We start from the raw sequence: 15,123 nt of genomic DNA on the forward strand, positions 1-15,123 counted from the left end.
TTATTGCTCTCACCGTGATGTGTTTCCAGAATTATGAGTTTTTGTGATGTGGTTTTCAACTGTCATCAGTTTCTCTGTTCTGTGTTAATTTTAAATTTACGTATGGGGACATTTTGTAAGGCAAAACAATCTCATACTCTTACATTCTACAGATATTAGAAGCCTCAAATGTTTGTGAAATATCTACCAAGGACAGTATTTGTAGTAGGAAATATGAATGCATCTATAGATATACACTTACAGGAACTTTCTGAGGTCCCAACACCACTCTTGTTTGTAGGTTTTGGACCTTCTTTCCATTTTCAAGGACCACAATCAAAAATGTTGACCTCTGCTGCAGACATATGATAATTAGGATCTGCAAGAAACCATTTTGTCATAATTTCATGGCTGTGGGAGTTACTGTTCTGGGAATACTGGACCTTAAAATGGGTTTTCAGGTAAAAGTATGTTGAAATTCAACACATTTTTAGGTGTGAAAATATGAAATCCTTAAAATTCTGTCAAATGTTTTACAGAACTTAGTTTTGTAACAAAAAAAATGCTCTGAAAACATCTGAGACAATTCCATCTGTCCAAGTCTTTGACTGTCCAGAGACACATTCGGGACTCCAGATAGGGCAGGAAAGGACAGAAACAAACAGAAAACAGAAGTCAAGACTTTTCTGGAAAAAAATGCTTTTATTTTAGATAAGTGATCGTACACACTGAATTCGGGAAGTATTGCTCGCGTGTAAAACTGCATTTTTGACCACAGTGACAATCCAAACAACTGATAAAGATAGTAAACCAACTGGAAAGGGCTTTATTGGGAAGTACTTGAGATGAAGAGGAAAAAACATCGCAAAAGTAGAATGTTAACAGCAGCAGTAGGAACAAACATCCGTAAGTTTCCACATATTTAACTGCAGCACTGAGTCAAAATGGTAAAAATCAACAGTATCTTAGTTGGAGTTTTTCCCTCCTGAACAACCAAAGTCACTAAATTGAGCCGTTGTTTTACTGTAGTCTGGGAATCATCTCCAGATAGCATTGTGATTTTAGAGGGCAAAACACTAACTACGAAGACAATTCAGGCATTTATCATCTTCTCTTTATGAGATTATGTGAAAGCAGTAGCAGCTTTGACGTGTTACATCTTGTTTGAAAAGAAACTTCTCCACTGATCTTATACTATTAGAGTTATAGTATAAGTCCAGTTTATTTCCTGGTTCTGTTTCAGGTTTACAAATCCCAGACTTGGGGTTAAATAATGGATCAATTGTTGGATTGTAATGGAGGTGTTTTTAAAAAATGAAAAAGACCCATTAAGATACAGATGTTTCTTTAATCTCTTAAACTAAACAGAAAATCAATTACAAGTACCTCAGTACATTACAATCCATTAATTATCCTCAGGATACTTCTCCTGAAAGTAGCTAAAGTAAGTATTCTTTGTATTCTAGTGTCCATAAACTAGACAAAAACTATATTCTAGCACTGCTTTGGTCATTTATTTTGCTTTTAAAAAAGGCCCAAAGGGTAAAGATTATTATGGCTTTAGTACAATAAATGCTCTTAGTGTGAACAGGCTGGCATGGGGAGGAACAGCAGGACTTAGACAGTGACACATGGGGAATTTTAAGGCATTCCAACTGATAAAATGTCAAGTTTGTTTGGAGAAAAATAGCAGGAATGCAAAGATAAGACTGCAGCAAAATTCCATTAGAAGAAAAAAAAATCTGAGCTAAACCAACGGGGCTGAGATATGTGAAGTGGTGGCTGTCTTTATATTTCCCATGTGTCATAGCTTCTAGACCTAAAAACACATTTTCTTAACAAGGTTTCGCTCCATAGGGTCACAGGGCGCCCCCTCTCCAGTTCAGACACATTCACACTGACATTCACATCTGTGAGCGTCTGAGAATCACTCAGCAGTGGCTGCTGAGAGCAAAACCGACATCCAGAAAATACCCAAACCAAAGCAAAACATTAATGTCATGTAGCCATTATAGCAGTTCCACTTTCCTGCTAGGTCTGTGGCTATTTAAAAATTCTAATTCCTGTTGAGCTCCATGTCGTTGGTGTCGACCAACACAATGGATGCAGAATACCGTAGATTCACTTCTGTTTTGGCCACCACAGAAAAACCACTTTAAGGAACGAAACAATAAAGCTGTGTTCACTCTCTTCATCGAGTCAGTACATGTGTGAGTGTGGACTGTGTGTTCATGTGTGTCTCCGTTACGCCCTCTTCATGCCTCTCCCCATCAGGCAGGCGAAGATGGTCATCACCATTTTCTGGTTGACTTCCACCAAGTCCTCGGGCAGGGCGTAGACTTTAGCGCCGATCTTCCTCGCCATGGAGATGGCATACCTGGTGTAAGGAAGAGGCACAGCTCAGATCACTATGAAAACATATCAGGCCATAATCCAGGATTTTAAAGCACAACTACAATGATGTACAAGCTCTCAGCAACTACAAACAGAAAGATATAAGAATGTGCTTACTTTGCATTGTCCAGCTTGTCTTCGTCTGAGAGACTTCCAGTTTTTACCAGCTCAAAGTTCACACTTTGTGGCTGGAGGGAATCAATGAGGTCCAGAACTGGAAGACTGGTACTGATTGTTTTGTCCTAAACAGAGGAGCACACATTCACATCACACACTGACCCATAGCTCACTGTAAAGAAATAGTTATCTGAAACTATCAAAACACATCATACAGTTGTGCAATATCACTAATTTGATTTCAAATTGTCACATTTTACACTAATTGTGTTATTTCTAAGTTGAACAGTAGGTACTTGCTCTTACAGGAAATTATAAACCAACAGTTTACATTTAATATATATTAAAAGCTCAGGCTCCACAGTAGAAACTTATAGCAAAAAAAGTCAGTATTGCTTTCATTAGTAAGATTCAAGTGTTTTATTTTATCAGTACTTCTAATGTCCAACTTTGATAAAAGACTCAACCCTCATCATCATTAAGGGCATCAAATTTCTGCGCAGATGTTCTGCCATTGAGCAGCTCTTGTTGGAGGTTTCATATAAATCTACCTTTCGCTTTAAACGCTTGACACCTGAATTTATTTATAATTATATTAATAAAATTATTATGTGTGTTTTTGTTTTCCAGCTGATACTAAATAAAGTGGAGACTGTTAATTTGTCTGTTACACATAGAATAGATATATAATAATAATAACAGATAATAATTTAGGTCCCACTCCATCTGGTCCTACCAGAAACCAGTGCTTGCAAAAGGTTCCAATGTACGTATTGAATATGCACAAACCAGAATTGGGGGAATGGAAACGCGATCTCTGCTGCAGTCTGAATGAAAGTCATATGATGAGAATTTACAACAATCAGCGTTAAGGGGTTAAAATATTCCAAATGTGTTCTTTTAGATTCAAGTCGTGACATATCTCCTTTAGACACTCTTGTGTGATTGTGGCAGTGTGGATTATTATCATGCTGAAATATTCCTCTCCTGACAAGTTTCTGCAGACTGGGAGTTGTCTTGTCAGCCAGTGTTTTGGTGTATTCCCAAACATTCATGATGCCATCTATAAATGTCATCTCCTCGACATGTTTTGTCCTAGTGTAGCTAAGCATCCTCATCTCACCTCCGTGCTTCACTGTCAGGGCTGTGCATTCACTGTGTTTGTCCTCACCAGGTTCATGCCAAACACTGCTGGACTCTTCTGAGCCAAACAAGCTTATCTTTATCTCATCTCAATGAAGAATGTCCAGACAGTTTTAACAGGCTTTTTTCATTTTCTTTAGCAAAGTTTAATACTACAACTTTATCCCAAAAGAATTTTTCTTGAATATCCACAGAGGCTGATGTTTTGCTTTGTCTGATGCTCAATCTGAGCTGTGACAGAAGCTCACACTTCCCCTGATAATCCCTGTGACCAGTCTGAAGGACTGTCCATCTTTTTTTATCAGAGTTAGATTGTGAAAATAGTGCACTGTCCATGGCCTCATTTTAGGAGGACCACCACTCTGATTAGATTTCTCATTCTATACCTCTTAATTACTGCTGCGTCTGTGTTTCCATTGACTTTTAATTGGTGTCTGGCCTTCCTATGTCCTTTTCCATCTTTGTCAAGTCTCACAACCTGATTTTTCAGTTCCTCTGGCAATTCTTTTTAATGCAGAGCCACGTCTACACATGTAGACAGACACAGTTAATGATCCAGTACTGAGAATGTTCAGGAGTTCACAGCTCCTTTTACAACCACAACCACAACCTCCTTTTAGACCCCACACCACACAGCCAGAAGAGCAACCTGGTGTATGCAGTTAAATGCAGCGAGGAATGCTCAGATCTCTACATAGGGGAAACCAAACAGCCACTTAACAAGCGCATGGCTCAACACAGGAGAGCCAATTCCTCAGGACAGGATTCGGCAGTCTTCCTTCACCTTAAGGAAGAAGGATACTCATTTCAGGACACCAATGTTCAGATTTTGGACAGGGAGGACAGATGGTTTGAGAGAGGAGTGAAAGAAGCCATCCATGTCAAAGTAGAGAAGCCATCTCTGAACAGGGGGGGGGTCTGCAACATCATCTTTCACCAATTTACAATCAGGTCCTTTCAAAACTCCCTAAAGAACTACTCAGCAGACTCATGCTAATGACCACCATTAGCACACGAGGGCTCAGTGACATCTGTGCATTTCACCGACCTCCACCGATACTCACAACGACCATCGTTGAGTAGTCAGATGAGTTTTGGTATTGGTCGTTGGAATAACAGCCCTGGACACACCTCACAGAGGTTTAAAAGCTGAGGCAACACCAACCACCACCAGAACTGAAGAAGCCTCTTGGATGAGAGGTGAAACGTTTTCAAGGAACTTTCTTAAAGTCCAGTGGATTGATTTAAACTACTTTGGATAACCATGACCTGGATGAATGAGAACCTACACAGAGATCTTTTACAACCATGTTCAAGCAGTTTGGCTGAATGGAAATCACAGATGTACTGTTTAGTTTTAATGATCATACCTAACTTGTATGTTATCACAGATGTATTCACCTTGTTTACACTGAATTTCTACTTTATGGCTCATAGTTTCATTATAGTCTTTCTAAAGAATTCGTCTTTAATGTTATAAGAAGAAAGACTCTACTTGTCAACTTACAAATAATGAGAGATGGGGCAGTTTTGATATTTCTTATCATTTGATGTGAATTGATATTGCATTGAGCTGTCCTCAGATCTCAGATTACCAGTTTAATTCCCCTTGAAACAACTACAAAAGTGAAGCTTTTCTCTCACCTTAAAGCTTTTGATAGATGAACTCTTGCCGGCTTCAGCCAAAGTCTTGTTCACCCAGGCAATTATCAGATCATCTCCAGCAACTTCTCCGTCTCCAAGGTTTTCCAGGATATTCAAAGTGTACCTGAATATGGATATGAGAAGAGCAACAATTTTCATTTTTAACAACACTGTAACATTGTATGTGATCTCTTGTTGACCTCTAATACTTTACAAAATAAATGCTAACACTTCAAAATCTATTCTACATTTCCTGTAAACCACACTGTTTTCAGATATGAGTGTACTGATGGTGATTCTGATGTTTTTCTTTCTTAGGCTACGTTAAACTGTGGCTGCTTAAATTCTTTACTGACAGAACAGCGCCCTCTCCCTGTACTGAAACATACAGCAACACCCACATCCCCCATGTGGAGGCCACTTGATGCTGACTTAGATTTTCAGTGGTGTTTTTCTATTTATTGTTAAGTTGATGTCTCTAAATGACAACATATGTATGTAACTGAAGTTTATATGTTCAGAGTAAATCACCTCCTCATCAGCTGCCACACCAGGGCCAGGGTCAGAGTTTCATTTCCGTCGTACAGATCCTGTCCGCCAATTCCCACCAAGGAAAAACCTGCTTTGTTTTTACCCAGTTCCACAGCGTAGTTACAGTTTTCAATCTGTCGAACACAAACACACAGAACTCTAGTAACCGGAGCTCCTCTTGTTGTATGATAATTCAATTTGTTTCACTTTTTTTACAAAGCTGTTCTATAAATGATTTATATTTGGACAAACAGTTTGCATTTCTACCTTTTTTATATGGCCTCCTCCTCCCTTGAAGGGAGGAAGGTTGACTTTGCTGTCCCAGTCCACTGGCACCTTAATCTTTTCATAAAGCTGCAGAATCACCATGGCATCCATCAGATCACTGCAGACACACAGATGGGACGTGAGCATGAATGTATTTTAACGCTAAACTGTACATTAGCGTGGCAAGAAACATTTAAATGAGAACTGGAGAAAGTCGTTTCCAACAGAGAGTGAAACTGACCCGTAGATGTGGTGAACATGTGGATTGACTCCAAGAGAGTTCATCCAGTTCCTGAAGGTCCTCTCCTCCCTGGTCTCACCTTGAGACGAAATCGACGAGTTACTTAAGAGTAAAGCTCCTTCCAACATGTCTGGATGTGGGTGAATGTGTTTGTAAGGACGACAGATTATTCATCCATGCTTACTTGCAACATTCCAGTCTTGGTCCTCTGGTTTGGTGAGAGCCGGATGCTTGTTGAAAAGTGTTGCAACAAAGGCCATGTTGAGCTTTGCGTTTCCACCAACGACATCTGTAGCCGTTACAAACTGTCGGCAGTCCAGGCGGTCGGCCTGTACCAGCATACAATCGGCTCTCTTCATGAGATCCTTCTCCTGGTGACACACACAGATTAAAAATGTAGTGCTGTCAAATATTTTACTGAAAAACCCTGACTAAGTGATGCAAAGCTGTCCAAAAACTGGATCTGTTATTTGGTAGACAGAACAACAAGAAGGAACATTACAATTACAGTGTGTGAATGTGTGTGTGAATGGGTGAATGTGATGTGTGATGTAAAGCGCTTTGGGTATCGCTTCAGGTATAGTACACCGCATTTAACATTTTACCATTTACAAAACACTGTTATGATTAAACATCAGATTGTTGGCAGCATTTAGATGTGTCCTTTCAGACACAAAAGTTTGGGGTCACTTAGACATGTCCTTATTCTTGAAAGAAAATCTTTTTTTCAGTGAAGATCACATTAAATGAATCATAAAAACAGTCTAGACATTGTTAAAGTGGTAAATGACTATTCTAGCTGGAAACAGCTGATTTTTAATGGAATATCTCCATAGGGGTACAGAGGAACATTTCCAGCAACCATCACTCCTGTGTTCTAATGCTACATTGTGTTAGCTAATGGTGTTGAAAGGCTCATTGATGATTAGAAAACCCTTGTGCAGTTATGTTAGTACATGGATAAAAGTGTGAGTTTTCATGGATAACATGGAATTGTGACTCCAAACGTTTGAATGATATAAGAGAAAGAACAAAAACATGCACCTCTTCCCTTTAGACAAACTCAGGATATCACGAGCTGAATATAATCCTACAGGAACAAGTCCAACACAAAGTCAGCTTCCATTAAGCCAAAAACAGACTCAACAACCACTGGCCAGTGTCTAGTTTCAGTGGCATGTGTCAGTTTCTATTGTGTGTAATGGTTACGTCTGACTAAAATAACATGAAACTGTAAACAAATGCACTCAGTTTTGTTGCCTTAAGACAAAACACTGCATGTTTTAGCTGATAACTCACATATACACCCGACATATCAATGTCAACTCGAGGAACGTCCTCCTTGCTGCCGTCTGGAGCAATCTGCTGAATCAGGTGGTAGTACGCTTTGGAGTCCTGCCGAAAAAAACAGGAAAAGAAGCATAAGTACAGTCAACTAAACTGTCTTTATTTTTAAAAAAATGAAAATGTCTTTTTTCCAGAGTATGTTGGCCAAGATGGGCAGTAGCAATGAGTATAAACAAACAACATAACATAAAAATATGAGTGTCAAGAACACATCACAGTGAAAATCACTGCAGCCCAGTTCATGGATGAAAATGCAGTAATTTGTACAAAACATATATGTACACAACAACACAATCTGACCTTTCTGAAGAAAATATAAGCTTCCTTAAAGCCACCAATAATTATCAAGATTAAATCAAAAAAAAAAATGAGACCTGTAAGAAGAAGGCAGGAATTTATCAGTGAAATAGCAGTAAGAAGGTTTAGGCATCACGGTGGCATTGTCTTACCTTAATATCTCCTGAGAAGTTTGATATGCTCATGCCAACTTTCTTTAAGTGGAAGTTGGCCCAGCGCAGCAGCAGCTCTTCAGGAGTGAGTTTCATCAACTCTTCCAGACTCTCACCTTCCTCAAGCAGCGCTGCTATGGCTGCACACAGAGAGAAGAGAACGCATGTTTAGATTTAAGAATCCATCTTATTTGTGCAGCTAAAGTTTGACCTGAGTGTCATTTTGTCACGTGAAGTTTGTTTGCATAGTTCTGCATCCATTGTTTGTAGTGTTATACCTTCATTTCGGCTCAACTGTATATCAGCGAAGAGTCCGATCTTAATAATCTGCCAGAGAAGTCCGAGCACCAGGTGAGGTTTTCCCTCCTTCAGATCCTGAGCTCCGATATTGATGACCTGACAACCGATGGCTGAAGCTGAATTCAGAGCCAAGTTCAGATTTTCCTGTCGGGGGAATAAAATTGAGGATGCAAAGTCAGGAGGGAGCTGACAACTACACAAGGTAAAATAAAGACTGGAGTAAGGATTTAACAGACCTGTATGGTGAAAGGAGTGAGTTTCTTTTTATTGATGGTCCTCTCATCAATGGTGTCAGGAACAGAGAGGTTGATGAGTTTACTGCAACAGCAAATGTGAGAAAAATATTAATGCACTGACCTGATGTAGCACCCAAAACTAGTGTCAAAACTAGAAGGAAACTGAAGTCTAGGCGATGGTTTACCAAAGCAAAATGCCATCTGCCACAGCTTTAAACAGAGCTTCAGTGTTGGGGTTAATGGGCAGAACATGTTGACAGTCTGGATCCTTCTCCAAAGAAGAGTTGATGTAGTTGGCAAAAGCAAAACGCTCCTGCTCTGAAATACAGTGAAGTCAAGTGTCAAGTCCTAATTAAAATCTGAATATGTTTCAGTTTGACAATAACAGATCATTTACTGATTACAGTTCATTTAGCTTTACCAACCAGAGATTGAATGTTGAGTTCCTTCACTGGAGATCTCGCTCGTGCCTCCGATAGCTACGATGCCTTCCTTCTTGTTCAGAGCCGTCTTGAAACCCTGGGCTAGCTTGTCATCCTTTAGATCCTTGAAGATCTGAGTGTGCACAAAAAACACCCCAGCTAAGAGTTGTTTCACCTATGGCTGCTGTATGTTTCTTAAGATATTGATTAATTTATTACTCAATATGTAACCGTCATTTAGTTTCAAAATCCAAAAAACATCACATTAGTAAGCAAACACATTTTAGTACAGTATGGGTAGTCAGCCATCAAGAGAGGACTTTAGTTAATTAGTTAGTTAGTTATTTAAGAAGTAAGTAAGTAAGTTGATTGTTAGTTAGTTAGTTAGTTAGTGTTACCTACAGCCGTGAACTCATCCAGACTGATCTGACTGTCGTTGTTTCGGTCCAGCTTCTGCAGGAGTTCTCTGATCTGGTATCCGGCCATGGGACAGCGCACCTCGTGGAAAAGTGTGCCCAGTTCAGAAGCACAGATGTAGCCATTACCATCCACATCTACAGTGGTGGGACAGCAAAGGAAAAAAAGGGAAAACACAAAGGTAAAGCAAGATGTTTTTTGGAGCCTTTGCTGCTTTTTTCTCTGGTTCTCCATTGACACAGCAGGAAACTTTTTCTACTCTACACACCACTAATCTAGCAGGGATACCCTCAATGTGTTACCACTTACTGGGTCCCACCAACAAACATTTCACTGTCAGCACAGCTGAAGTCTGAACTGCATGCCATCACATTGACAGACAGACACACTTCAGGAGCAGAGTGGTGCAGCAGAAGCGTGCTGGGCCCTTAACCCAGAGGTCGATGGATTGAAACCATCCTCTGCTATGGTCAGTTGTTGTCAACCTATGTGAATCCTTACCATTTCTACGTAGGTGTTAACTGCTATCCATGACAAAGATGTGTTTTCAAACCTAATGGCATTCATTATCAACAGTATCTTTACATATATGTCATCATTTCCCAAAGGGAAAGAATAAACTATCTATCTATCTACTTTTGGTTGAATAGAACAATTTGTGCAAGGCTTTTTCCACTCTTTAACACTGGTCCAAAAACATCAGAGACCTCTTAAGACAATTTCCTGCCAACATCACCAAACACCTTTTTCAATCATTTGTTACATAGCAGCCATCACATGATTGAGTCCTGAGCTCCAGTCACAGCATATTTTTATTTTACTGTTGGCAAAGATTATCATCACACAAGGACAGAATTTTTAGTGTTCAGGATATCATAAATAAATTATGGGTATTACTTATTTGGATCAGTATGTTAACAAACTTGATTATGCATTATTTGATGTTCTGTCAAATCTTGGCTGTATGGGTGCCCCTGTGGGTAAACTTGTTGAGTGGGTGACCCATAAACAGGGGCTATAGCCCATGACGCAGCGGCCTGGGTTTGGTTGCAGCTCACGGCCCTTTGCTGCAGGTCTTCCTCCCATTCTTCTCCCTACTTTCTTGTCTGTCTCTTGACTAACCTATCTAATAAAGCCAACAAAAGGCCAAATGAATAACCTTAGAAAAAACTTGCATGTATCATAAATATCCCACATGCCTGCTCAGTCCCAGGATGTCTGAATGAAGCTGTGAGGAACATTAATGGAAAACCGAATCTCATGTCTAAGAGGGGCTACAGTGTAAAAACAATAACAGTAGATGCTTCTCAGTATTTTCCTTTAATTTATGTCTGCAATATACTTTTAGTAATGACCTGATCTAAAACAAGCTGTGCTGCACATTCAACACCATCTTACAATGCTAGTAATGTACAGCTAGAGGCTAAAGATAGTTTCTTGACTTATGGCACACAGTAAACAGAGAGAAGCTCTTCTGTTGTTGCAAGAAAAAAATCCAGGAAAGAGTGGTATAAAGCAAGGTAACTATGTCCGTAAGGTCTTCTCATCTAATACAAGAAAGATCAGTGAACCTCTTCTAAGAAATGTTGAACTGTTCCTTTAGGTGATAACTGAAATGTGGCCGCATCAAAGGTTTCATTTCCCAGAAAAAACATCTGTCTATCGCATAGTGCACATGCACAGAGGCGCACGCACAAAGAAACATGTGTCTGACAGCTGCTGCACATCTCTTCAAACATGATTTATTCACTCATATTTGTCTGATGGGCATCTGCAAGATCACACGTTCCTACTCACCCACTTTCTGGAAGGCCTCCGTGATCTCCTCCATCTCCTCAGCACTGACCTGTGTTGACATTCTGACACCTGGAGATACACAGAAACATGCTGCATTTAGAAAAAGTCTTCATTTATTGCACAGATGAGTGTTTTAAGGTGCCACGCATATCATTTCTAAGCACTGGTACATAGGTGCATTACCATCAAAATACCTGCAGTACTTCAATTTATTATTCTGTCAATGATTTTCTCTTAAGCGCTGCAGATTCCCATCAGTCATGAGATCACTGCTGGTTGGAATATGGTTTCCCAGCAACATTAGGCTTTTCCTTACAGGCTTTTAGGGATATAAAAGATCTGATGACAACATATTGGCCAACAGTGGAGTACTTTTTAAACAGAAATACATAACACAACAATATTGATGCATAATTCCAAATTAAACAGTTACACTTTACTCAGTCAGTATACTCTCTATTAGCTTCATCCATGGGAGAAGATGGACGGTGTATTCATTGTTCCTCTTTTTGCTGTTAAATGCTTGGATCAGCCTGGAGCCATGCTGCGGCTCTCAAACAGCAAAAGCTCTGTTAACTCAGCCAGGAAGAGGCCAGTAGCTTGATCTATTATACAAAGAGCCATTTATCACTGCAGTCACAGCAGCCTGGAGACCCCTGCAACTTCTAACAGACTTATGCTGATTGCCTGGGGGGTAATATGATTCCATAATGGACGGCAAAGAAGGTCATATGTTATCTTAAGTAGATAGACATTAATATTACAGCGACTGTTTTAGGTATTCAATGGATCCCTAGAACAAAAGCTATTACTATATTAAATAAAAATGATGATCTGTCTGTGTTAAGTTATTTGGTGCTTATGTTTTGAGACTTGTGCTGTTGAGACTCCTAAAACCACCCAAAAAACAGAAGTAAATGGCACCCTACTACTTAAAGTATTCAAAAACATCAATATCAATCTGTCTTTTTAGAAGGAATGCCCTAAATATTTAGGAAATAAACAGCACTCACTGTGAACAGTAAAAGAGCATTACCTGTCTAGCACTTATTTTGCAAGGTAAAATATCAGTGTCCCCAAATCAAAGCAAAAATGGTGTCTATAAAAGAAAATTTTGCATTAAGTTGCAAAAAAAAAAGCAGAGCACTGGCTGCTTACTGCATTGCAGGAAATGTTACTCTAGATGTACAGTGCCAGTAATATAGGAGAGTGAGATTAGCTTGTAGTTTATGTGATTTAGTTTGAGAGAAAGCTTTCTGCTGCAGACAGCAGAGCTCTGTTACACAAACACATGGCAACCTGATGCATTACACTCAGAATCAATGCAAGGCCAGAAAGCTAAAGCCATTCAGACAAATCAAGGATTACTATCCTGAGATATCACTGGTGTTCAGACACCATACAAAAAGCAGATCTGATCCTCTCACTGCTGCTGGAAATGGGAAATGATCACAGTCAGATTTTCAGACCTGACTTAAAAAGAATAATAATAAGAAGAATGATGTCTTCTCTCCCATTTTTGTCTGTGAAGAGACATTTGCAAGCTCAGACAGCTAGAAAACCTCTTTATGTTGTTGCTTTGATTGTCTCCTTCAATTCAAATTCACCGTCCACTTCAAAATCCACCTTGTTCCTGCCAGGAGTTCTCTTTCCATCTCTTGATAAAATCTCTGACCTGCAAAACGCTCATGTTACAATGCGACATACAAACGAAGTTTAAGCTTCGGAGCCAACATGCAAACAAAGAGGCTGCAAAGTCAGGAAGACACACACACACATAAACACACAGATACAGGCAGCTGATCACACGGATGCTAATAACTCTAATAACTCTACAGGCCATAGAGGTATGAAAGAAACTAATGAAATTTGTTTGGGGTTCTGCTAGGGGTCAGATGACACATTCCCTAATGCCTGTTGTGTATTTCCAGGATTATTTGAATAATGAATGGATGAATGAGCATTCTTTGCAATGCAAATCAGGCCTACTTACACAATACAGACAGTATCCTCATCATAACAACAAATACTGTACCTGTAACCACCTGAATACAGGGATCACTGATTTACCAAACTGGAGAAGACAGCACTGAGGTATTTTATGAGGAGTTCTGGATGCATTTTATTTCCAAACGAAATGCTTTATTCTGTGTTTATTTGACAAATATTAGTTACTGGATTTCATAGAAGATGTACATTTTACTGCCACCAGATGTCACTGCTCTAAAGAAGCACAGTCCTTCACTTTAACGGGATTTAAGGTCTGTCCTTGCCATTAAAGTCAAATATATTAGGTTATTTTTTGCTCAAATGAAGCATGTGGGGTAATTTAAAGCATCACATATGTGACACTGATTGAATGTTTTAATCATATTGCCCTCTGCAGCACCAAACTGCACAAACAAAGAGCATAAATCAGCCATTAGGTTAAAATCCAATAATATCTGGTGGCTCCAACACTAATTCAGTGACTGTGTGCTGTTTGCATGCAGTCTGTGCTCCACATTTAGATAGAGAGGACCCATTCATCCAGCAGTGATGCACATGATGGAAGGCGTGTTTTTAGAAACCTGTGCAGGCTGACACAGACCCACAATGACGATGCATTTCATATATTCATCCTGACACATGAATGCTGCACTGTCTGCCAATCACACCCCAGCTCTGTTCATTGAGAAAAACCCTCCGCTGGATTCCAAAGCATCCATTATTATTATGTTATTCAAGCTTAAGTGGTAATGTAGGTATTTTATAGGAAAAAGCTGCACACAGTGAATCCAGCTTAACTTTCCATTTAGCAACATGGGATTTTGCATATTAAATAGCATAGCGTGCATGTAAAAATAGCAGCTTTCACGATTGAGATGAATAAAACAAGGTTACTTACATTCAGTAGAAATGTTTAGAATATTTAATACACAAATACAGCACATTTGAGCGACTCTGAGCATATTTGTGAACCACATTTTCTAAATATATCCTATGAAATGTATTTCTTACTGAATGGAGGAACACCAGATGTGCCGCAGTGACTTCTAAATACAATTTTCCCCTCCTGAGTAAACCTAAAACAAGTCTTCACCTCCAGAGTCACGAGAAAACGCCCTTAAACGCTCTCTCCTCTTACCTGAAGTCCGCTGGTGCAGATCAGTGAAACCACCGGGGGAAATGAATCCCTCTGTCGGCCTCTCTCTGCCCCTCTGTCCCGTTTTCTTCGGCTGACACCGCCCGTGGAGGAGAAGCGCTCCGCCCCCTGCGAGCCACCCCCTTCCCCGGCCAACCCTTCTCCGCTGTCTCCTCCCGGGAACAGCCATGTCTGACTGCTTAGAGAGAGACGTCTTACGGGAGACCACCGTTTTTTATATAAAAAAATCCTTGTAAATAATGCAGACGTTTTCCAGCAACGTACTTATAAACACACCGATGTAACGGAAATAGAAAAAACACGGTTTTCTGAAAAGCTAACTCACTGCTGTTATGCTAACGTTATAGCCAGCCAACTGTCAGGGCAGACACTAGCAATTAGCACAAATCCCAGCTATTTTTTTAATTTATCTTTTTGTTAAAAGTTTCTGCAAAGTTATACAAATGTTTTCAGAGAAAGCTTTTCTTTCAGTTAGACGTTTTCCAAAACTTATAAACACACCAATGTAACGGAAATAGGGGAAAAAAGGTTTTCTAAAAAGTTAACTCACTGCTAACTGTTATGCTAATGCTAGCCAACCATCAGGACAGACAGTCCAGCTTGAGCCTAATTAGCACAAATCCCAGCATTTTTTATTTATCTTTTTGCTAAAAGGCACGGCAAAGTTATACAAATGTTTTCAGAAGGAGTTTTC

At 39.6% G+C, this 15,123-nt stretch overlaps 1 protein-coding gene across 1 annotated transcript; it reads right to left on the reverse strand.

Annotated features, from left to right (window-relative positions):
- Positions 1–661: 661 nt before the first annotated feature.
- LOC110967917 (plastin-3-like) lies at positions 662–14,613 on the reverse strand. The gene is made up of 16 exons (XM_022217670.2): positions 14,412–14,613; positions 11,285–11,353; positions 9,473–9,624; positions 9,074–9,203; positions 8,834–8,966; positions 8,649–8,730; positions 8,391–8,556; positions 8,113–8,252; positions 7,616–7,711; positions 6,501–6,687; positions 6,317–6,395; positions 6,076–6,193; positions 5,809–5,942; positions 5,278–5,401; positions 2,491–2,615; positions 662–2,356 (listed from the first exon to the last, which is right to left on the reverse strand). The coding sequence occupies exons 1-16, from the start codon at positions 14,596–14,598 to the stop codon at positions 2,224–2,226; spliced, it is 2,055 nt and encodes a 684-aa protein (XP_022073362.2). The 5' UTR covers positions 14,599–14,613; the 3' UTR covers positions 662–2,223.
- Positions 14,614–15,123: the final 510 nt, after the last annotated feature.

Source organism: Acanthochromis polyacanthus, chromosome 10, assembly GCF_021347895.1.
Source record: "Acanthochromis polyacanthus isolate Apoly-LR-REF ecotype Palm Island chromosome 10, KAUST_Apoly_ChrSc, whole genome shotgun sequence".
NCBI classification, from domain to species: Eukaryota; Metazoa; Chordata; class Actinopteri; family Pomacentridae; genus Acanthochromis; species Acanthochromis polyacanthus.